This window comes from Podarcis vaucheri, assembly GCF_965113315.1.
Source record: "Podarcis vaucheri genome assembly, chromosome: 7".
Lineage (NCBI taxonomy): Eukaryota > Metazoa > Chordata > Lepidosauria > Squamata > Lacertidae > Podarcis > Podarcis vaucheri.
In genome coordinates this window covers 91,547,387-91,570,359 of record NC_138765.1, presented here as the reverse complement: position 1 = coordinate 91,570,359, position 22,973 = coordinate 91,547,387, and the positions used below count along the sequence as shown (strand labels likewise).

The 22,973-nt window shown below is 44.5% G+C and overlaps 1 protein-coding gene across 1 annotated transcript; it reads left to right on the top strand.

The window, feature by feature from the left end:
- Positions 1-2,523: 2,523 nt before the first annotated feature.
- STARD7 (StAR related lipid transfer domain containing 7) lies at positions 2,524-21,682 on the top strand. The gene is made up of 9 exons (XM_082230286.1): positions 2,524-2,683; positions 6,472-6,915; positions 13,333-13,523; positions 14,805-14,854; positions 16,151-16,261; positions 16,353-16,435; positions 17,033-17,132; positions 17,737-17,821; positions 19,596-21,682. The coding sequence occupies exons 2-9, from the start codon at positions 6,491-6,493 to the stop codon at positions 19,793-19,795; spliced, it is 1,245 nt and encodes a 414-aa protein (XP_082086412.1). The 5' UTR covers positions 2,524-2,683; positions 6,472-6,490; the 3' UTR covers positions 19,796-21,682.
- Positions 21,683-22,973: the final 1,291 nt, after the last annotated feature.

Genomic DNA, 22,973 nt, shown 5'->3' with positions numbered 1-22,973 from the left:
TTTTTGGGGGGTGTTTATACTATGGCTGAGAGAAATTACCACATAACTGGGCAATCTTGTTCACCCACACACCATTAGAAAGCATTAACCAAACCTGCCTATTGTTTGCTTGTGTATAAGCTGTCTGTCAGTCACCAAAGGCCACTGCCTTGCATGTGCATCTTAAAAAGCTTTTTTTTTTTTTTACTTTGCTGTCAAAACCATTATACTACTGTCCTTTAGTGTGAATTGTTCCTTAGCCAACTTGTCAACTTGCCTTGAACTTGGTTGCTTCTAAGGCTAATGCATGACTCCAGAATTAGAATTTCTAGTCTCTCTTATCTATGAAGGCTAGTGATATATGTAGGGGTCTTGCATCACTACTGGAGGGCACTTGGATCTCTGGACGAAGGCAGTTTTAAAGCTGTGGAACTACCTGTGAAAACACCAATATACACACTACCAAGAGAATGTCTCTATAGCTGCAGATCGACAGGTAATCACAAAACAAATGTCTTTGCTATTAGGGACATACAGTCTAAATTTTGACTCCAGGAGGTGGGAGAGGTATAGAGTATGTCATGGCTTCTCAGCTGACATGGAAAGGATGGGGATAGAAGTGGTCCTGAATTTGCCAAGACAAGAATGAAATACTTTGTTACAGAGTAGAGCTCTTGTGGATTTTCTTGCACTAAGATCTGGGTGCCTGTGGCTTTGCAAAATGAGAGCAATTGCATAGAGTGGTATATTGATGTTATTTTGACTGTCTTGCCTTGGCCAACTCAAGTTCTCTCACAAGGTACACATTTTCAGAGCAAAATCTATGCCCCAGAGAGGATGGTAGCATCTCACATCCAAGTATTTTAGATTTGTTTGTTCTCACACCACCCCCCCCCCCAATTGACCTAATTGTAAAATACTGTACTCAAAAGGTATGGCAACATGTTACCCAACAGAAATTCAAAGACAAATGTTCTGCAGGGTGGCATCTACGTAAACTTTTTAAAAAAGTGATTAACTTCTGTATTTTAAGCAACTGATCACATTTGGGTTTGAATATGCATCTTTATAAGAGGATGTGGGTGCTGCTGTGGTCTAAACCACCAAGCCTCTTGGGCTTGCTGATAGTTCAAATCCACGCAATGGGGTGAGCTCCCGTTGCTTTGTCCCAGCTCCTGCCAACCTAGCAGTTCAAAAGTATACCAGCATGAGTAAATAGGTACTGCCTTTGCGGGAAGGTAAAAGACGTTTCCATGCGCTTGGCACTTGTCAGTCTCCCATGCACCAGAAGTGGCTTAGTCATGTTGGCCACAGGACCTGGAAAAGCTGTCTGTGGACAAATGCCAGCTCCCTCAGCCTGAAAACGGAGATGAGCGCCGCACCCTAGTCAAATTTGACTGGTCTTAACTGTCCTGGGTTCTTTTACCTTACCTTTACAAATATGTTGTTTTGAAGATCCTGATGGGAGGGAAGTTTTCCGTGTGATATGATAACTTCACATTTAATAAAAGCCACTTCTTGTTAGATTTGTTATCTTTAAAATGATTCAAAATGTGTTCAAAGCCTATGAGAATTATTGAAAATCTAGAATTAAAAGTTTTACTGAAACTGATTTTGATTGCTGCCAGCTTTAATTGGCTTGAGGTGTTTGAAGTACAGGAATCATTTAGAGCTTTATAAAAGTTCTGTTTTTATAAAAGTTCTGGCTGCTGCTGCTGGGAGTTGGAGCCCAGCAATGTCTGGAGGGTCGCAGGTTCTCCTTGTTTTAATGGAAGTGTGTGGCTTCTAAGCTCCGGGTCCTAGCAGGAGTTCCAAGTTTTTGAAATATTTGCCTCCGAACGTGGTGGAGAGGGAGGAGAAAGAGCAGCATATTAACATTAATTAATTGAACTTGAGTAACTCATGATTGCCTAACTCATAATCGAGCTCAGGATGACGTACAAGGGACTGCCGTGTTCTTACACCAAGGCTGGCTGGGGATTGGGACGCTGGTGTCCCGGCTCAACTATTATCCTGCACTGCCTTTTCGGTCACTTGTACGCAAAAATAAATAAATAAATGCAGAAGGGTGAAATGTTTTCCGTTTCCTCAGTACATGAAGATTTAGCAAAGGGTGGTGGTAGCGCTTGCTGATTTTCATACCCGGCGCAGTTACGCCGTTCTTAAGTGCGATAAGAGGCTTTCTTTTTGAAGCTTGGTGTAGGGGAAAAGGTGTCCACATTTGAGTCGGCGGCGGTGGCCAGACCTTACGAAAAAGCACAGCCAGTCCTCCAGCAACCCACGCAGGCATCGCGAGGGGCAGCCCCGAGCGGGGACCTGCTGTCTCCAAGGCGCCCTTGAGCGGGTCACAAGGCAGAGGTGAGGGTTGGCGGCGGCTGACAGCAAGACCAAACGAAGAAGCTGGGGCAGCCTAACATGCTGGCTGCGGCAAGGCAAGGAGACGGATGCCCCTCTCCTCCAACCGGACGGCGAGGACGGAGAGGGAGCGGCCAATCGCTGTCGAAGGACCGGCGGGCGGGGCCTAGAGGGCAGGGGGCGGGACGCAGCTTGCGTGCGGAGTGTCGCTCGTGCGGGAGCTTCTTGGCTGTGAGGGGAAGCGGAGGGCGGCAGGCTGGAGCCACCCGGAGCGCGTCGCCTCTCAGTCCGCTAGGCCGCTGGGCGCGGGTCGCCCTTGGCAACCGCGAGAGGGGCCGGACGTCGCCAGGTGAGTCGGTGCTGAAGGTCGCCCGCCTGTTTCACCGCAGAACAGCGAGGGGAAGCGGCGACGGCTGCAGGCTCCTGGCGGGAGGGCTCGGGAGTCGTTGCCGCCGAATTCTCGGGGAGGCCCCGGCCAGAGTTTGGCGGGAAGAGGCTCCTCAGGAAGAACCGGCAAGCGAAGCCCCTCACGTCTGCCCCCGTTAAGCGGCCTGGGCCTGTTTCCTTCCCTGCCCAGCCTGCGGGGCTCGCCCTTCTTCCCTCTCCTTTAGCCCAGAAGTGGCGCTTCTGCGTGCGGGGCCCTCTTGCCCCATGCTGCGCGCCTCTCAATGGCATGCCAGCACACGCCTAGGCGAGACAGGTGGGTGCGTAGCTGGGGGCCGGAGTTGAGCTGCTTAGCGGGCCCCGTGATTTTGTTACTATGCTGTGTGTGTTTTTATACTGTGATTAGGGCTGGGCAGTTTCTGGTTTTCGATATCACGGTATAATGCCAGCTAAACATCAATATCTCGATATATCACCATGTCTGAAATAAGGTTGGAGCTTATAATAATCTGAAAATATTGAAAATAATAAAAATCTAAAATTGATGCATATAATTAAATGGAAAATTACACAGTGATAGCATGTTTAACTAAACCATTAAAGATTTCTGGACAATCTGTTACTGTTCTGTTAAGGGCTTTATATACCCATAGTTACACCTTGAATTTGGCCCTGTAACAAGTTGGGAACTGGTGCAGATCAAGTTTAGAAAGTCAGGTAGGCAGTCTAGGTTCTACATGGCGCCTAGTTACAGATGGCCATGCAACCTCTGCTTAAAAACCCCCAAGGAAGGAGAATGTACCACCTTCCTGCTTCCTGCTTGCCAGGTCTGCAAGGCCAGCTGGGCAGTGCATTCTCAATACATTACAAGGTGAAAAAATATGAAACCTTTATCGCAGTCTGGAGTTCATACCGGTAAGAGACAAAATATCAATATATCGCACACCCCTAACTGTCATCCTCGGATGAAGGACAGTATAGAAATACAGTAAATAAACAGAATAATGATTAGGGTTGCAGGGTGGCATTAGAGTAGACCCCTGTTGAAATTAATGGACCTGACCAAGGCCACAGTTACACTCTACATTTCTGGTGCTGTAATAGGATTTAAAACAGTCATGGCTTCTCCCAAAGAATTATGGGAGCTGTAGTTTGTTAGGTGTGCTGAGAGTTTTTAGGAGGCCCCCTATTCCCCTTGCAAAGGTGCAATTTCTAGAGTTCTCTGGGAAGGATTGGTTGTTAAACCATTCTGGGAATTGTGGTGCCTGATGTGGCTGTAGAAACCAGTATGGGGCAGACATGCTTTGTTGCAGCTGGGGTAGATGAAGGTTTTGCTGGCGCATATGCACCATGGTGGTTCTTCTTTGTGCATTGCTGAGGAAATACATCCTTACTGCCTGTCTCTAGGAACTGCAGTCATCTGCAAGGGATTCCCCCATGGAGGGGTTAATGTTGCCAGCCTTCACAGTAATTAAGTACTGTATTCCTGCTTTCACTCTGAAAATCTGTAGCATTTCTTTTTCTCCTGCAGTGAACTGGGTGCAGTTCCTATGCCTCTAAGAAGGCTGATCTAGAGATTTGGACCTGGATTCCTGGAGGAAGCTTTGCTATTTACTTGCTTTATGACCTAAGGAATATTGTTCTTCGCTTCCGTTCTTTGTTGTAACCATCTCATGTGCCAGTAAACACAAAGCCTTTATAAATAATTTGCAGATTTAAATATTTCCATGTAAAGAATTTGGGAGAAAGCAATTTTTTAGTGTTTTTGTTTTACTCAGAACTTTATCAGCAAAAAAAGTAGCCCAAATAAAGTTTATTAGTGGTTTGCAGGCAGGATGATCTAGGCTGTATCCAACAGTCATACTTAGTAGATCCCTTTATATTAATGACAAGACTCACAGAGGTCCATTAATTTCAGTGAGTAGAATTTAGTTGGTTACTACCCTCTGTCCAGGAGGCACAAAAGGCCTCAAAACTTACAGTCCACCTGACTGGATGGGTTGGAGGGCTTCTGTAACCTGAAGGCATGCTAATGTCTAATCTTCAAAGCAGCTGTATTAAGACCCAAATTTTCTGTGACACCTGAAAGAATTAGGCTGCACTTATTTGAGACTAATCTCCATTCAACTCCCAATGTAGGTTAAGTGGCTTACTGTGGTTGTATCAAAGAATCAGTGGCTGCTTGTCAGCACAGAATTGCGAAGGCTGATAGGAATGTCAGTTTTAAGATTGCACCCAGAGCTTCCTGCTCCTGTCCACAAACTTCTTGGCCATTAAGGGACTAACAGGTTTGTGCTTGGGATCAGCTACAGCAGCTGAAAGAGAAAAGCAATTGCTGCTCATTTATCTGTTACCTTAATATTCTTGTGCAAAGCCTGAAGCAATCCTGGGTGAGGGTGTTCCACTGCAGCTGCTGCAGAATACTCTACCCTTGTCTGCAAAAAGATGCCTGTCAAACACTTCTTCCTCTTTCATGCTTAGAGTACAGGCGTGACTATTAATGGTCCTGCACCAGGGTCATTGCTGGGTGATTGTTAAGCTTAGGCTGTTTGAAAGACTGAAAGCTAATGCTGCTAATGCAGATTACCTGCCAGGTTTTGCTGTATTGTGAAAGCAAGGTGGAGCTGGGAGAGAGACCCTGTTTATTTTTGGCTCCTTCTCTGATTGGAGAGGAGGTCAAATCACTGGAAAATTGTGCGAGGGTGTGTCTCCTCTTAAGCCAGTTTGATAAGCAGAATTTCTGGCAAAGGAATGCAGTGAACAATTTGCCCCTTTCATATGATTTGTGTAGTTTGATGGTATTCATTCTATTACTTCCCTGCAAGTCATATCAATGATTCTACTGCTTTTGGGGAGACATATTTTTTTAGACAAGCTACTTGCTCAAATCTTGGAAGCAAGCTTTCAAAATTACACTTTTTAGACTAATCCCCCCCCTCCACCTTTTCTGTATTCTTCTAGTTGACTATTATTGTGCTGGCTGACAGAAGCTAGTCATTAATTTGTATATTTTCTTTATGGACCTGCCTGGTATCCACTTGAAGAAAGACTGTGCTTGAACAGAAGGGAAAGTTAGCAACCACAGATTCAAACAATGCATGAGCTGACCTATCTGCTGGTGTATTATAAATTTCCTGGCCACCTTCTCTTTTGACCTAAATGAGCTTGCTTAGTCTAATTTCAAGCAACTGAGTAAATTCTGTTTTAAAATAAATAGAATGACTTAACTAAAATAGTAACGGCAATTATGCTATGGGAATAACAACACACTAATCCTCTTGGTTGTGCTATATGTTAATTGGATTAAGTGGCTTGTGATTTCATCTATAAAACACAGCAGGGCAAAATAATTTTTTAGAAACTTTTTGCTATGCAATAACACAGAAAAATCATGCATACTCACACTGAACAAAGCAAGGGTCTGTTATGGTGAGAGCTTTTAGAAATTGCATTACTGTCATTCAGGTAACTGAAATTCCATAGTTGCTCTTCATCTATTTGATGTTAGTGAGGTAAAGAAGTCTTCTGTCAAGGTTTTGATGGATTGTTGGCGGGAGGTAGGGGTGCTTTCCAGTGTGGCTACACTTGCTTCTTTGATCCTTTGGTGGCTTTGGAAGCCTAGAGTGAGACTAAAGCCTGGGAACGGCAGAGCTGCAATGTTAGTAGGGCATATTCTAAGCACGTAGGTGTGAAAGACTGACTTCTGTTGGCATCTTTTGTGACTAATTTTCTGTTCTGATCTCTCTTCCCAAGTCCGTGAGGCTTGGCAGGAATGTTCCACCCACTTCATTGGAGGCCTTCCTCCAGCATTTATTCCTACTACACGAATACTGCCCGCTTCATCGGCTACAAAGGGAAACTACAACTTGTTTGGCAAAATGAGAAGTCCTTGAAAGACAGGTACCAGTGGCTGCTCACCTGGCTACGGAAAGGAACAGAGCAATGTCCAAGGCAGAAAAACCTACTCTCACTTCTGGCCAACCAGTGCAGCTATGTGACCGGCCAAAGGGTCCAGCGTGCTCAGCAGATTGGACAGCTGTACAGTAACATCTACTCTGAGAGAACACGCAAAAGCCTCTTCAGCTCTTTGTGGCGCAAGTTCCTAGGGCGTTATACCAGTGCCTGCAAGCTGATGGCAGCCGTCACTGGTGTCTTCTTGTGGGAAGAGGAGAGGATCAAAGAAGAGGAGCTGAAAAGGTGGGTCTTAATTTTCCTTCTAAGGGCCATTGTAGGCAGAAAACATTGTGTGCTCTTTAATTTTGTGGATAACATGGCATATTCCTTTTATTTCTGTTTTCATGTTTTGCTCTGAAATTAGTATTTCAATTTCTTTGATCTGTATTTTTGGAGGCAGTGCCAGATGAGGTGGAATATTTACGTCGTGGTTCCCTCCCAAATAAATGGTTGTTGCTTGTGGATGACTGTACAAACTTTATCTTTTTCTCTGTCAAATGAAACTTGTGACTGAGTTGGGGAGGGGGAGCCTTGTCCCATTAGTGGCACAATAGTACTTCCGGGTCTTCTGGACAACAGTGGGGCAAGACTGACCAGCTCCTGGCTTGGAGGACTGGCCAGTGATTTTTTTATAGTGTCCTTTGAATAATAGGGCTGTGTGTGATCTTGCTGCAGTTTGAAGTTGGCATTTCTGTTAATTGGTATTCAAAAAAATTATAAGTCATCCTCGGCTAGGAATATTTAAATACTCAAGCAAAGTGATAGTAGGAAGAGAGGTGATAGATGGGTAGTAATAGGTGTGATGGCTTATGGCTTACAGTCAAGGTGCAGAGGTTTCATCATCCTACATAGTCTCAAATAGCTGAAATTGTGTTTTCTAAACTACTGTCAGGAGCCGGAGTCAGGCATAGTTCAGCAATAAAGCACCCGGCTTCATTTAAGTTACCTCTATTCAAAGAAACCAAAACAGTACAGGCTTTTCCCCAGTAGGTCTTTCCCAAATTGTGGCAATCCCAAAGATACCTGCCTTTCCACTGCTGTCTAAGGTTCCTTCCCTAGCAAACCAAGGCTCCTTCGTCTTGTTTCTCTATGCTCCACCCTCTTCATTTCTCTGCGTCTTCTAGGACACCAGGGGGGAAGAGAGCTGATCACAGCAGCACCAGCCTGCCTCCACTTGCTCATTGAGCCCTGCTTACCCCTTCAGCTTCTGACACATCCTCCCCCCAATCTTCTCCCTCATCTCCCTTTGACCACCTGTCCTCATCCCATCACCAGTTCCTGGCTCTGAGCCTTCTTCCTGTGGGGGTTCCCCAACTGGGCCTCCCACCACTTCTCTGTATCCAACTAGTCCATGTATCTATTTTGAACACCAGTAAATGATTCTATGATTGGTTGGCTCTAGATAGGTTGGCCTAACAATTTAGCACTAGTTAACTTTCCTTTTAAAATCTACTACTTTTTTCTTCGCTATACTATTTTACCCCCTGGTGCATTTTTTTTTAAAAAAACAACAACAGAAGTGTTCTGCTCAGATGTGTGGCTTTTTGGATTATTATTGCCTGTATTGTACATTTTTTTTGGGGGGGGGACAATTCCAGATTTAGTAGCGGGTATATAAGGCCTGTTGAGACTCTCCCCTGACCTCAGCGGGGCATCTTTAAATGAAACATCCTGTGCAGCTGTCCACAGGCAGTGAAGGATAGACTACAGACTCTGTATTTGGAAATGGCTAATCTCCAAAGGCTAGACTGTAATTTGTGAAGGAGGATGTTACCCTAACTAAATCTCATTTGGGTGACTATGAGTCTGCCCTTTAAAAGTGTTCGGAAACTTTAGTTGGTCCTGAATGCTGAGGACAGGTCCATTTTGGGAGAGCACATGACTCTATTGTTTGAATAATATAACTGACACTGGAGGCATTTCCAGGAAAAAAATCACAGTGCTTTTTATGGCTTTTAAAGCCCCAAATGGCTTAAGATCAAGATACTTGATGGATTCCCTTCCTCTGTATGGAAGTGCTTTGCTTCTAAGTCCTCTCTCAGATTTGCCCCCTCCTTGCCATCTGCTGCAATAGAACTGTGAGAAGGGCCTCTTTTTCCTCCTTCGACCCCACCTCTGTAAACTACAAGCTGGGGCATACATTGAACTTTTTGTTCAAGCAGGTCTGTGACTTGAGGGGGTGATTGTTTGCCTTCTGCAGATTTTTATTAGTGGCTGCTCCCTTATTTTGTTCTGTTGCCGTGTGTGTGCAGTGTGGGGAGCTTGGGTACACATTTAATAATAAGAATGTTGTCCTGAAGGAGCAATGTGGCTTACTTGATGTTTGATTGTGGGGAGGAATGGCAGGATTTCCCAAAAGGTGACTTTGAGGCAGTGAGAGGGAAGGAAGGAAGGTCATGTCCACAGAGCATTTGCTGAGCCCCTTGCCCATGAGTAGTTGCAAGACTCCATAATGTTCCATGTTGAGGCCTCTTTGGACTTCACAAGTCTTCCCCTCCCTTGCTACCATCCTAGTCAACCTCTTTATTTGAGCACTAGATAGGAAGGAGTTTCACTCCTCTGATTGGGTATTTGGGATCAGAATTGTTCTATCAACTCTTGTCATGAGTAGCTGTGTGTGTATGAGTACGCTTGCAAGCATTTAGCTAATTATGGTAAAGAGTGGATCACGATAGATGGGATAAAGAGAATGGAGTCTGGTTTACAGTATTTCAACAGTATTTCAACAGCAGCAAAAACAACCTAGGAGAATCCTCCTTGGATGATGTGTTTAGTAGCCTGTAAAACCAATTGCACTGTCAATGGAAACTTTTTGCAGCTGTTAAGTGGCAGATGATATTGTGGGAACAGGATAGGTCTGCATATCTCTTGGGGATGATGAGATGATGGTGGTAGGAGTAGTAGTAATAATAATTTTATTATTTATGCCCCAGCCAGCCTGGGCGTCTTCCAGCACATATAAAAACATAATAAAATGCCAAACATTAAAAACTTCCTGATACAGGGCTGCCTTCAGGTGTCTTATAAAAGTTGTGTAGTTCTTTATTTCCTTGACATCTGAAGGGAGGGTGTTCTCACTTATTGCCGCAAGGGAACCGCCAGAAGGCCCTTGGAGCTGGACTATCCTTGAATCATCTTCATTCTCCCAATAAGGGAAGTAAAATAGGGCTGGTAATTCCTCCCCTTAAATCCCAGTTTGAGGGGATTTTGCTGTTTGTCATGCAGAGGTGCAGTTTATTTTCAGTTTAAACTATCTTTGCAACCAGAAATATGGCTTCCCATGCCCTCTCTGGACTCGCCTTCGCACTGAGTTCTAAAAGTATTTAATATGCCACATAACAACAGTTTTCTGTAAGTGACTTAACTGTTATAAAAACATTGAAATCATTACGTCCACCAGTGATTCATTGAGTTAATAACCAGCAAAAGACCCATCACTCTAATTTATCTCTAATTCTCTTGCAAAACATGTCTCTCCCGTATTGGTCTCTGCAGCCACAACAGGCACTGTAACTCCAACGGTTTGACTTTACCCCAGATGGTGCACTCTTCCATTGTTTCTTGAGGCAGACGGATGCCAACAACAACCTAGAGGTAAAAGCCTGGGAATGGCTGGCTTGCCTTCCAGACCCTCCTCCTCCTCCTCTTGGATCCTAAGATGCTGCAAAGTGCCTGCATCAGACATCTCTGTGTGTCAGACATCTGTGTGGTGGACTCTCTCTCCCTTTGTGACCCCTAGTGTTCTTCAAAGATTTGATGGCAGCACCCTCTTAATGATTACATTCATGAATCTGGTTCAGAGATTAAAAGCGTGAAGAAAGCTAGCTATTCATGGTGCATGTTTGGCATGCAATCTCTCTCTCTCTCTCTCTCTCTCTCTCTCTCCCTCCCTCCCTCCCTCCCTCCCTCCCTCCCTCCCTCCCTCTCCCTCCCCCCCCCTCTCTCTCTCTCTCTCTCTCTCACACACACACACACACACACACAATTTTAAAACGTCCTCCTGCAGACTCTGCAAAAGTGCTCAGCTTTAGCCTTTTGGAAGCATGTTTGGTTGGCCTCTGGGACTTACAGCTGAATTGGGAAATTTCAATGAAATATCAGCTTCATTAGTTTGGTGGTGTGAGTGGCTTTTTGCTACCCTGCCTCCTACCATCAAGATGGACTGCAGTCTTCAAGTATGTGCCTGTAAGGGGGTGGTGGCTGGTAAGAACTTTTTGTACTGCTATGAGGCTAACTTTACTCGAACTCACCATGTGTTTAATATTTTGACATGCTTTCAGCTTTTATAGAGAGGAACTTGTTTATCGATGTGTTGGAAAACCTGTTCTTGACCCAGTCTAAAGGCTTCTGTCTCTAGTAACAAGGTCAAGATTAAGCAGCTGTACTCTTCTTATCTTTTCTAGCAGCTTCCTAAATAACATAGTTTGAGTGTCTTCCTTTGCTGCCATCATCAACTTGTTTTTGGTAGGCTGTGAGAATTAAACAGCTGATGAATGACTGACAAACAAACAAACAAACAAACAAACACATTATGTAATAAAACCTCTATGAAGCTTCAATTCTGGGCCCTCTGCTAAGAAGTATTAGATTGCCAGGTGCTAGAGATGCAGCCTTCTCAGTAGTGGCCCCATGCTTATGGAATTCCCTCTCTAAGTAGCTACATTTGGTCCCTACATGAATTACTTTAAACTGGTAGTTATCTGCCACTGTTGTTTTAGTTTGCTATTTTTGCTGCATGCATTTATGTGTATGTTCTGTTGGTATTATACTTCTCTGACAATATCTATTTTAGATGTGTTACTGTATTTTTAGATTATGCTTTCATTTTTTAATAGTTTGTAATGTATTCTGGATTGTGTTTTGAGCTGCCTTGAGTGGAGCAACCCTGAAAGGCAGCCTTTAAGTACCTAAATAAAAAAATTCCTCTATCCTTGAGGATAGAACTGTACAAGAGCTAGGTGTGAATAAATTAGTGCAGAGGCACAGCAGCCCAGGATGGAGCTGTGCAAGCTCCATTGAAGTGAATAAGATTTGGGCAAGAGTTATCTTGTCCAAGTGTCATAGGATCATGGGAGCAACCACAGAGTCAAGACCATTGCTCCCTCTAGTCCAGTGTTTCCTACACTGCTTAGTAGTGGCTCTCCATGATTTCAGACGGAATTCTCTCTCAGCCCCCTAACTGGAAGTGCCAGGGATTGAAGCGGTGTTCTTTTGCATGCAAAGCATGTGTCCTACTGCTAAGGTATGATCCCTCCAATACTTAGTAATCCTTCTACCTAGGATTTTCTGACACATCTTTTGCAACTGCACTACCCTGCAAAACACCTGATTCACCTGGCAGCAAAAATATTTTTCATCATATTTTATTTTATTGATGCCGGGTGAATCAGGGTCTACAGGGCAGCGTGGCAGCAAAAGACACATCTTTTGCTACCTTGCAAAACTCCTGATTTGCACAGCTGCAAAAAAGAAATTTCCTTTTGCTGCTGCGCTGCTGGGTGAGTCAGGTGTTTCGCAGGGATAGCATGGCAGCAAAAGACGCACATCTTTTGCTGCCGCTATGTCCAGCAGACCAGCTCACTGCAGCCAGGCAGGTGAAGATGCTAGGCACAAAGGGTGGTGCCCAGCTAGTTTGGAACACTGGATAGACATGATTGAAAACGCTCCCACCACATGATACCCATTCCTCCAAAACAAACTTAGGAAAACCATCCACTATTTCATTACACAGTCCAAAACCTAACAAAAACTTGACGAGCCAAAGGCTTATATTGCCTAACAGGCTTCTACAAAAATAATAAACCCATACTGACACAAGAAATACAGGACAAACAATTCCTGTTAGGCATTACCCAATGCCCTGGCTAACACACTGCCAACTGCATGCTTCTTAAACAACCCAGCAGTAAAAGTAGCAGCCACTAAGCCTTTGACCACCTTTGAAAACCTTCTGCTGACAGTAGAGGGACATGGCAAAGGGATGGCATCCACAATGTACAAAGACTGCTCCAGAATCCCACAACCCCCCCCCCATCTCAATCAGAAAACAATGGGAGCATGACATAGGCTACAAAATAAACTTTACCCAATGAACTAAACTCTGGTCTAAACCTCCCTTTAAATCCATCTCAGCCAAAAGAAGAACTCACCTTGAAACTTACCTATACTGTAGATATTACATAACAGCATGTAAGTTGGCGCTGATACACCCAGGAACCTCACCAAAATGCTGGAGAGGCTGCACCTCTATCGGTACATATCTCCCATGTGTGGGATTGCCCCAAAATTCAACCCTTTTGGACACCAGTTCTACAATAAATATGCAAAATAACTAAACAGGTATTAGAATCCACCCCATAACTAGCTCTGTTGAAGATTTTCCAAGATGGGCAAGGATGTCAGGGATTCTTAAATGAAATAAATGATAATACTGGAAATGGGTGTTATTACACAACACAATTGTGGACTTGGTGCTGCTCATGCATACATCCTGCTTGCAGCTTCCACACAACATTGGCCCTCATAAAAATGCCATCCCATTCCCCACCTCAGTTCTAAACCAAAGAATCGGAGTAATTATGGTAATCTAAGCTGTCCTGATAGGTTGAATCAGACTGAGCAAGCCCTGACTGATGATTGTTGTCCTCCTTTCATCACAAGGTCTGCAGAAGAGATGAAACGCATGGAAGAAATCAGTGTGTTCCAGAGTAACAAAGGAATGAGCCAGACACAGGAGCCAAAGGATGCAGGTTCTGTTTCCAGGGAGCAGAGCTGGGAAATGGTGATGGACAAGAAGCACTTCAAGCTATGGCGGCGCCCAATTGGAGGGACTCATCTGTATCAGTACCGAGGTAGTTCCTGCTTCGTGGATTTCCTACTTGGAAGTCCATTTGTGTGGCAAGAACACTTGAAAAAACAACAGCAAACTTGTTAAGGGGCTTTCAGAAGAACACAGACTAAAAAAGGGGATAAAAACAGTTATTTTTAACCTGGCCTGGGTTCACGGCCTTTTTTTTTAATCAGCAGAAACAAATGCTAAAGTCTCTGCATTTGGGTGGGGGGAGAGAAATGCACAGGAAATGCAGTACCCTTCTGTCCTTGCTCCCAGTTCCTTGAGCCCCTTGCTTGCTGGAGAGTTCCAGGGAGACCCTTGCTTGTGCTGCAGTTTGGATAAGGAAGGAAATGGCAGGAGGGACACCTGCAGTTTATTTCTTAGCCAGGCTGGAGGCTGTGGGTAGCTTTTCTCACCAAAAGGCAAGCAGAGTGAGGAAATTTGGCGTGGACACCTGCTTGTTCAGGGGAAACACCATTGGTGATGCATGGTTTACATGTTTGCTGGTAGCTGTAGAGTTAGTCTGCAGGTGGACGTGAATTGGAAAAGTGGCACTGGCTTATGGGCACTATGTAAACACACATCAGAATTGTAAACAGCAAGGAAAAAAGATGTCATCTTCCTGGGAGGATGGGGTTGGAGACTCGCTTGATGAGAAGCAAAGAGATTAGCATACACAGAGTAACTGAAATCCATGCCTTAATCATAGTAGTAGTATTATCACTGCCAGCAGTAAATTTGTTAGTCACTTATTGTTAAACTTATTAGTTGCATTAGACTTACATTTTGACAAAAACATACAGTGGTGCCCCGCAAGACGAAATTAATTCGTTCCACAAGTTTTGTCGTCTAACGAATTTTTCGTCTTGCGAATCACGAAATCCCATAGGAATGCATTGAAAATCAATTAATGTGTTCCTATGGTCAAAAAAAGTCCAAACAAAGCCAAATTTGGTACAACAACAGTTTATTAACTGCTCTTTAAAGTCACACATACTGTAAAGAGCAGTTCAAAAATTGAAGGGAAAATAAATTAACTTTATAAACAAAACATGTCTTTGTTTTTAGACAAAGGAAACAAAGTTGCGAGACGTTTTCGTCTTGCGAAGCAAGCCCATAGGTGAAATTCGTCTTGCGAGGCAAATCGAAAACGGAAAAGCCTTTCGTCTAGTGAGTTTTTTGTCTTGCGAGGCATTCGTCTTGCGAGGTACCACTGTAAATGCATTATACTGTAGAAAAACCATCATATAGAACATTAACAATTTACAAAAACAATTTATGTCTTGTCGTTCGTTTGTAGTCTTTGGGACATACACAGATGTGACACCCAGGCAGTTTTTCAATGTGCAAGTGAGTATTTTCATCCCTCTTCCATGCCCCTCACTGACTGAAGGATGTCTCTAATGTAGCCTTCACCAACCTGGTGCCCTTGAACTAAACTTTCTGTCCATTTTGTGCTGGTTGAAGGTGATGGGAATTGTAGTCCAAAACACCTGGAGGACTCCAGTTTGGCAAAGGCTACTGCAATGAAGATTCAACTCGTATTGTGTTTTGAATGCCGCTGTTCTTGCTGCTGTTCCTGTTCTTTGAGATGTCTGACTACTAGGGGGAGTGTCAAGGGCACCAGAATGCAGTGATCTCAATTTCTTGCTCAGCCAGGAGCACCAGCAGCCAACAATCCTGGCTGCAGTAATTGGTCATGGTTGGTGGGAGAGTGTGCCAAGATATGAAGTGCAGCTCCACCTTTCCTAATAATAATAATAAATAATAATAATAATAATAAAATATTTTATTTATACCCCGCCCTCCTGAGCCAAGGCCAGGCTAAGGGCGGCCAGCAACCAATAATAAAAACAAATTGAATGAATACAACTTAAAAAACAGGATTAAAATACAACATTAAAACATTAAAACAATTAAAATGCAGCCTCATCACAGGAGGAGAAAAGAAAAAGAAAGAGGGGGAGGGGATCAAATTGACTCCAAGCCAAAGGCCAGGCGGAACAACTCTGTCTTACAGGCCCTGCGGAAAGAAATCAGATCCTGTAGGGTCCTGGTCTCATGAGACAGAGCGTTCCACCAGGCCGGAGCCAGTGTTGAAAAAGCCCTGGGCTCTGGTTGAGGCTAATCTGACTTCCTTAGGGCCCGGGACCTCTAGGGTGTTGCTATTTATGGACCTTAAGGTCCTCCGTGGGGCATACCGAGAGAGACGGTCCTGTAGGTACGAGGGTCCTAGGCCGTGATGATGTTCTAGGCATCATCCAAATGATGCCTCCCCCAGGTTTTCCATGCCTTTGGACATGTCCGGCCATTCCTCCTCCTCTTTTGCTCCCTATAACTAAGTTCTGATTCTTACTTGCATTCCTTGAAAATAAAGGGAAACTGGACTCAGAGTTAATACCTTTCGTAGCCAAGATGAGGGCCTTTGGGACAAGCTTTCCCACCTGGCCCAGCAAGCTCAAGTGACATGGCTTCATTGCCTCCCCTGGGTGTTTGAAATGCAGATTAATCCAGGAGGCATAAAACCCATCTTGCCTCTTAGTGAATTGTCACAGTATTTCATCATTTCTTAGTTGGCACTTCGACAAATAAGAAACAAATTGTAGGATCATCTCAAGGGAACTCTTCTGGATTCTTATCTTCTAGCTGGATACAGAATATCGAAAGAAATGGGACTCACTAGTCATCAAACTGGAGGTGATTGAGAGAGACCAGGACACTGGATCAGAGGTTATTCACTGGGTAACTCATTTTCCGGTGAGTGTTTCTTTCTCTGGCTTCCATTTAATGACACTGGTGTGTTGATGGCAGCTGCTTCAGGATTACAGCTGTGTCTTCTTCCTTTCAGTATCCAATGTACTCGCGGGACTATGTGTATGTGCGACGGTACAGTGTGGACCAGGATAACAATTTGATGGTGCTTGTGTCACGGTAAGGGATCCTGGGCCAAGTGGAAGATACAGCTGCATTTATTCTGCAAATTAAACTTCTCTATAGAGCTACTTACTTTTGCATAATTCTGTTCTCAAGGTTTGGAGAGGTTATGGGGGGAAATGCTGGGAAATGAAAGGAGATGAAGACATGAAAATTGCATCTGGAGGTATAATCTACTTGCCCTACAGCTGGTTGCACCTGATAATACCTATATGTTTGAGATATTTTTATATTGTAATACTTTTTGATAGGTTTAGATGAACTTTCCTCACTACTCGTCTAAAAATCTTAGAGCTGTGGAATATGTTCAACTTGCAGTATTTTAATATATTTGTTTATTTATTTAATATATTTGTTTCCATTCTGTTTCAGCTTATTTTTAATTATTACCTTTTATATGTATTTAGCTTTTCATATTTTATCTACATTAACTTGTGTAAGCCACCTTGAGTCCCAGTTTGGGGAAAGGTGGGACATATATTCTTGCTCAGATTATAATATTTATTTAACTATGATGAATTCTGCACATAGAGCTGAGGGGAATTTTGAAGTTTTTTTCTGAAATGTTTGTCCTTTCTCCTGCTTGGTTGCCAGAGCGGTTGAACACCCAAGTGTCCCTGAAGATCCCGAATTTGTCCGTGTTCAAACCTATGAATCTCAAATGGTTATCCGCCCTCACAGTTCGTTTGACGAGGTGAGTGCCCAACTTTTACAGGAGAAAGTTTGTTTGGGTGGTTTTTCCAGAACTATCTACCCAAGAGGCGAGACTGAACCAAGTGGGAGTCATTGAATTAAAATACCCAGTGTTTTAAACTGTGTTGAGTCTAACTTCTAATGTGCCCTGTATTGGATGACTTCTGGAGAGACCCACATCAAGGCCTCAGAGTATGAAAATGCATTTGGAAGGTCCCCTCACCCAGAACACTGTGGCTGCTCTGAATTCCTACAAAGGTGTTGAGTGTATCTTGAAAAGGGGTGGTTAATTTCCTATGCGCCTGTGGTGCAGCACCACTGCATAAGATTAGCCCACCTCGTCTAGCATCCTGTTCCCACAGCGGCCAACCAGATGCCTCCTGTGGGAGCATGAAAGGAGGATCTAACCTGAGCACAGCTGCATGCTCCCCACTTGAGATTCCCAGCAACTGCTATTCAGCGGCATACTAATAGTGGAGCATAGTGAGTGTGGTTAGTAGCCATTGATAGCCTTATGCTCAGTGATTTTGTCTAATCCTCTTCTCTTCATTTTGTTAAATTTCGACCTCCCAGGAAGGGCCTGCTAACTCCCTTTCTCTTTTCAGAATGGCTTTGACTACCTGCTAACATACAGTGACAACCCGCAGACAGTGTTCCCCCGGTACTGTGTCAGCTGGATGGTCTCCAGTGGTGAGTCACGGCATTGGGATATCTTGGTTTAACAAGCAAAAAAACCTCACACTATACTTGTTGACCAGAGGAACTCTCTGCCAGCAGATGTGTAATGCTTGCCATGGGATCAAAGAGTTCTCATTTTTCAAATCAGGATGCTGAAGAAGGCCATCTCTGATAATTTTCCCTGCCAGAGACATGGATTAAATTATCAGTGACAAAATACTCCCTTTGTAATGGCAGGAACTGATGGCGAGCTGCAGTCTAAAACATCAGGAGGGCACGAGGTTATCAAATGCTGCCATACAAGGGCCATTCAAAGGGGTTTGACTTGAAGTGACTGCTGTGTTCCTTGGGGATTCCTTGGTACCAGCATCTTCCTGACATAAGCAGTCCTTTAGATCCTGAGATCAAAGGTCCAGATCCATCATGATGGCTCGTAGGGCTGCATTGTTCTGGTCACTGTGCTTGGTGTTTGAGGGCTGTTTGCTTCTGCTTTAGAAAGATGATTCTGAACCCTTAGATGCTTTCATCAGAGAGCTTTCACAGGAGATACTCATGTTGCCTTTTGAATTACTGCATATAACTTTTTAAAGGTACCAGTCATATCCAGGTTTATGTGGAAGCCACTCCCCACAGACTTTGTGGGATTTGCCCTTGAGTTTGCCTGGGCTTAACGCCTCCCTTCATTTCTTAAAGCACCAAAGATGCCACACTCTGTGGATACCATGGGTATCGCAAGTCCACATGGCAAGGTCAGCAGCTGATGGCTGATGTTACTGTCTTACACACGGAAGATGGCACAGGCAGGCCTTCAGTGAGTCCCAGAACAAAGTGCTCTAAGAGGCACAACCATGAGGTTTAGGGACAGATTTTTTTTAATGTTTATTTACTTACTTCCCTGTGTTTATAATTTGCCTGTCACCTAATGGTCCCAGGGTGGAAAATTAAACAATAAAATTAAAAACAGCCAGTATAATTTCCATACAAATAAAGCAGCAGCAATAAAAGTCCAAACCAGTGTGCCTTGCCTTTCCCCCAAAAGCCTGAGCAGGGAGGTTCATCTTCAGCTGAGAATGAAATAATGATGTTCTTCAGAGGGCAGGTCATTCCAGAGGCACTGGGCCACCACCAGGAGAGCCCAACTGTGGATCACCACCCCAGATATCTCATTGGGTGATGGCACTTCTAACAGGGCTTTCCTCACAAATCTTAATATTTAGGCAGTATGGGAGCAGGTATTCTTTCATGTTCTAGGGACCCAGGTAGTTTTGGGCTTTAAATACTAACATAAGCAGTGTAACCTTGTCCTGGAAGATGATAGGCATCCAGTCTGATCAAAATTGGTGCTGTGTGCAGCCATGTTTTGTACTAGTTGCAGCTTTCTGACCATTTTCAACAGAAGCCCCATAGAACACATTCCAGTGTGGAAGTTACCAGGGCATGGGGATAACTTTGGTTAAGCTTTCTCTGTCCAGGAATAGTCATAGTTGGTGCAACAGCCAAAGCTGACCATATGCAGTCCTAGCCACTGAGGCCACCTTGGTCTCAAGTGACAGATGACTCAAGGAACACCTCAAGGAACTGTGCATCTGTTCCTTGTGAGGGAGGGGCAGGATTCAACCCCATCTAGAACTGGCTGACTTACCAGTTCCCAGACCTGAGACCTGCCCACCTACAGAACCTTTTTCTTGTCTGGATTCATGGCCTTAGCAAACGTATGTAATCCTTTTATGCTGAGAGTTTGATATGGGTTGACTTCTCTGTTATTCCTCCTTTCTTTCCTTTTCAGGCATGCCAGACTTCCTGGAAAAACTGCATATGGCAGCTTTGAAAGCCAAGAACATGGAAATCGAAGTGAAGGACTATATCTCTTCTGCCAAGTCCCTGGAGTCTGGCAGCAATGACAGCAAGGAGGGGAAGGCCAGCATGCCCAGCCAGGATCACAAAGGTGAAGGGACCTGCAGTCCTATTCAGATAGACTATGCTTAAAAAGGAGCGTGCTCCCCAACCCCGCTGAGAGTTGGCAGCCCAAGCCTTTTCATTCTGCAAACCGGAAAGGATGAAGATTGCAGGGATGCCTTTGGGACCTTAGTTCAGCTGGTCACTTCCTGTCTCTATAACTCCTCCCTCTCCTGTGCCATCTCGGAAGAGGGCAGTGATCTTGCCACTGGAAGCCAGGCTCAGCAACTTTGTAAAGCAATTTTGTGTGCCACTTGTGTTCTGGTGATCTTCTTTTTCCCAGTGGGGATGTTCATGGCAAAAGTCTCTCTCCTTTTCTCTTCACACACATCCCCGCCATTCCTTTGGTGCTGCCAGATGCCTTTCAGAGGTGGCCCTGCAAAACCAGCAGGGCCACCGTAGCCTTGACCCTTTTACAGGTACTGTGGCACATGAGCACCTGCAGTGCCTCCACTGGCATGTTGAGTGAAGCCAATCCAAAATACTTGTTGCTGGGGCAGGGACTCTGCATCCTCAGTGGGGCCTGAATGCTTTCTTGGGGCCCTGTGTGTGCCACCTGTGCAGTGTGTTGCTCTGCTGCCAATGTGCCTTTTCCTCCTCTGGCACTACCGAATGCAGCTTCAGGCTGCGGGAAGCAGACACTGTCAGGCTCTGGGTCAGCGGTGTTGTTGCATCTCTGGCACCTGCAGAGTGAAGGCAGGCTATATTTTTATGCATCTTGTTTTGTTTTCTCCTCCTTGGCTTGATAACATTCAACAGCTACTGGCTCAGGTTCTGGCTGGAGTTATTCTACTCCCTTTGTCAAACTGATGGTAGCCCCCAATGTTTCATGTATAGTTGTTCGAAGCAGAAACAGGATCTGCTTGTGTCAACTGTAAATCAGTTGGTTTTCTCAGTTGATTTCATCACTGGATTTGGAGAAGCGCCTATTAGCTGCCAACTTCTCTCAAATATGTTTCCAGGGTGGTGGGGAGGAAATCGAGCTTCCTTTGGGAAACCCTTGAATAGAACTGGAATACCTGACATTAATGTGTGTGTGTGCATCTCAGGTCAGAGTGTCTAACATGCTTTTGTTTTGGCATGAAAGGCTTTGAAATCATCTGTAAATGTAGATTAGAAAGTAAAGTTTAACATCTTATAACACAAAAGGTTTGGTTTTCAGGAGAGGAGGGGGAGTTGAAGATACACATGCATCTGTCCTACATATTCTCAGTTTTTTTAATAACTTATCATTGGCTTGGTTTTCTTCCACAACCTAGAATGTACTAATTTGTGAGTCTCAACTTCTTCATTTATCGTTGAGGCTGGCGGGGGAGATGACATTCCTACATGCCTGCTATACAGGTGCACTACTGCCTTCGATTGTGTTCCATGTGAAGCAAAGGAGTGTGCCAGTGTTCTCCTTCCAGATACAGGCACCATAAGCTGAATTGTCCTGAAGTGGGTCATTGGTAAACACCCAGGGTACCTACTTCCACAGTGAGAGGATTCTGCTCCTTTCACTGTCCTCAAAGAATGCAAAGTAGAGTGAATCGCAAGTGAAGCTTGATGTTGTATATAAATATCCTCAAGGAACCACTTCTGTGCCAGTGAAAAATTGGGTGCATTTCCCGCCCTCTCATTCTGTGCATTGAAGCATGTGATGTCTTTTTAAGAAGCTTCATGTGGAGCAGAAAGGAGACAGCCAAGTTGTGTTGCGGGGATCCAGTGCTAAAATGAGAGAGCACCTCTTGGCTGGGCAGCTGAGAGTTTCAGGCGGCTGTATCCGTGGGGTGGGATGAAATTGTGCATGAAGACCCCTTTGGTCTTGCTCTGTGGCCAGTTTGGCCTGTTAAACATAGCTACTGATGCTTTTAATTAAAGCTCGTGTTTTTATTAGAACCAAAGCACCAATAAAGGTAACCAGTTGGTACGACAGCCTCATGAGTCGATCCTTTTTGGGAATGAATGGGACAAAACCTCCTTCTGCTAGAGCAATTTGGGGTTTTTTGTTTGTGTGGAACATCTGTCATGTGCCCCATGCACATTTCTCTCTCCAAAAACAAAGGTGGTTTTAAGTCTTGGGGATTAAATGGAAATGCAGCGCTAGTTTCCTTGCTGCTCATCAGCGATGCAGTCGTGTATTGCACCTTCTCATACTATCACATCAAGACCTAAAACAGGTCAGTCCACTGGCAGGAACATCAAACCAAAAGTTACGAAGGTGAGACTAGGGATATAAGACTGAAAGGATGTCTCAGAGCTATCCTGTTACTTGTGAGTGACCTGCGGAAATCCATCCTTCTCTTTGTCAACAACCTAATCAAGCTTGCCAAGTGCCTCCATGATTTCAACAAATTACAACTGTGTGCTGGAGCAATCCATGTGTTGTGACAAGAAAATGCTGATTATGCAAATTTGCTATGAAGCCGTTTACGATTTTTCATTTCTTTGGCTTTGCCTGTCATGGTGAGAGGCAAGGAAGCTATTGCCCTAACGACAAGAAGTTTTAAACCAGGTGTATGTGGTTTTGGCATGGGAACATAGAATGCTGCCTTAATGCCCATGAGACCACTGGCATCTCTAGCTCAGTATTGTCTACACTGACTGACAGCGGCTCTCCCGGGTTACAGGTGTGGGGCACTCCCAGCCCTTGCATGAAGATGCCAAGGATAGACCTGGGAGGACTTGGTGTATACAGAGTAGGTGCTGTACCTCTGAGCTTCAACAGCCTGTTTTCCATCGGCATCTTCCATGCCCATCCAAATCAGTCAGTAGCTCTGCACAAGTCTTGAGTCGGTGGAGTGAATTTGATCTATTTTTACTTTCTAAAAGTCTGTTGACTAGTTGCCACTTAAGTGTTCCTATGAGCACATTCCCCAGGGCTAAAGAAGCCCTCTAAGAACACAAGAGCCTGCTGGATCTAGTCCAGCATCCTCTTCTCACACTAGCCAGCCCGACACCTGTGGGAAACCCACAAATGGGAGCTGAGCACGAGAGCACGTCTGTAGCTTCCAGGAATTGGAATCCAGAAGGATAATGCCTGTGACAGGAAGCAGAGCAAAGCAAAGCCATCATGGCCTTATCCTCCTTGAATTTGTCTAATTTGTTCAATCCTCCGTTAAGTTGGCGGTCATCAGTACCTCCTCTGAGGGGGTGAGTTCCATAGTTTAACAATGTGCTTAATGAAAATGTGCTTCCTTTGATCTTTCCCAACATTCAGCTTCAT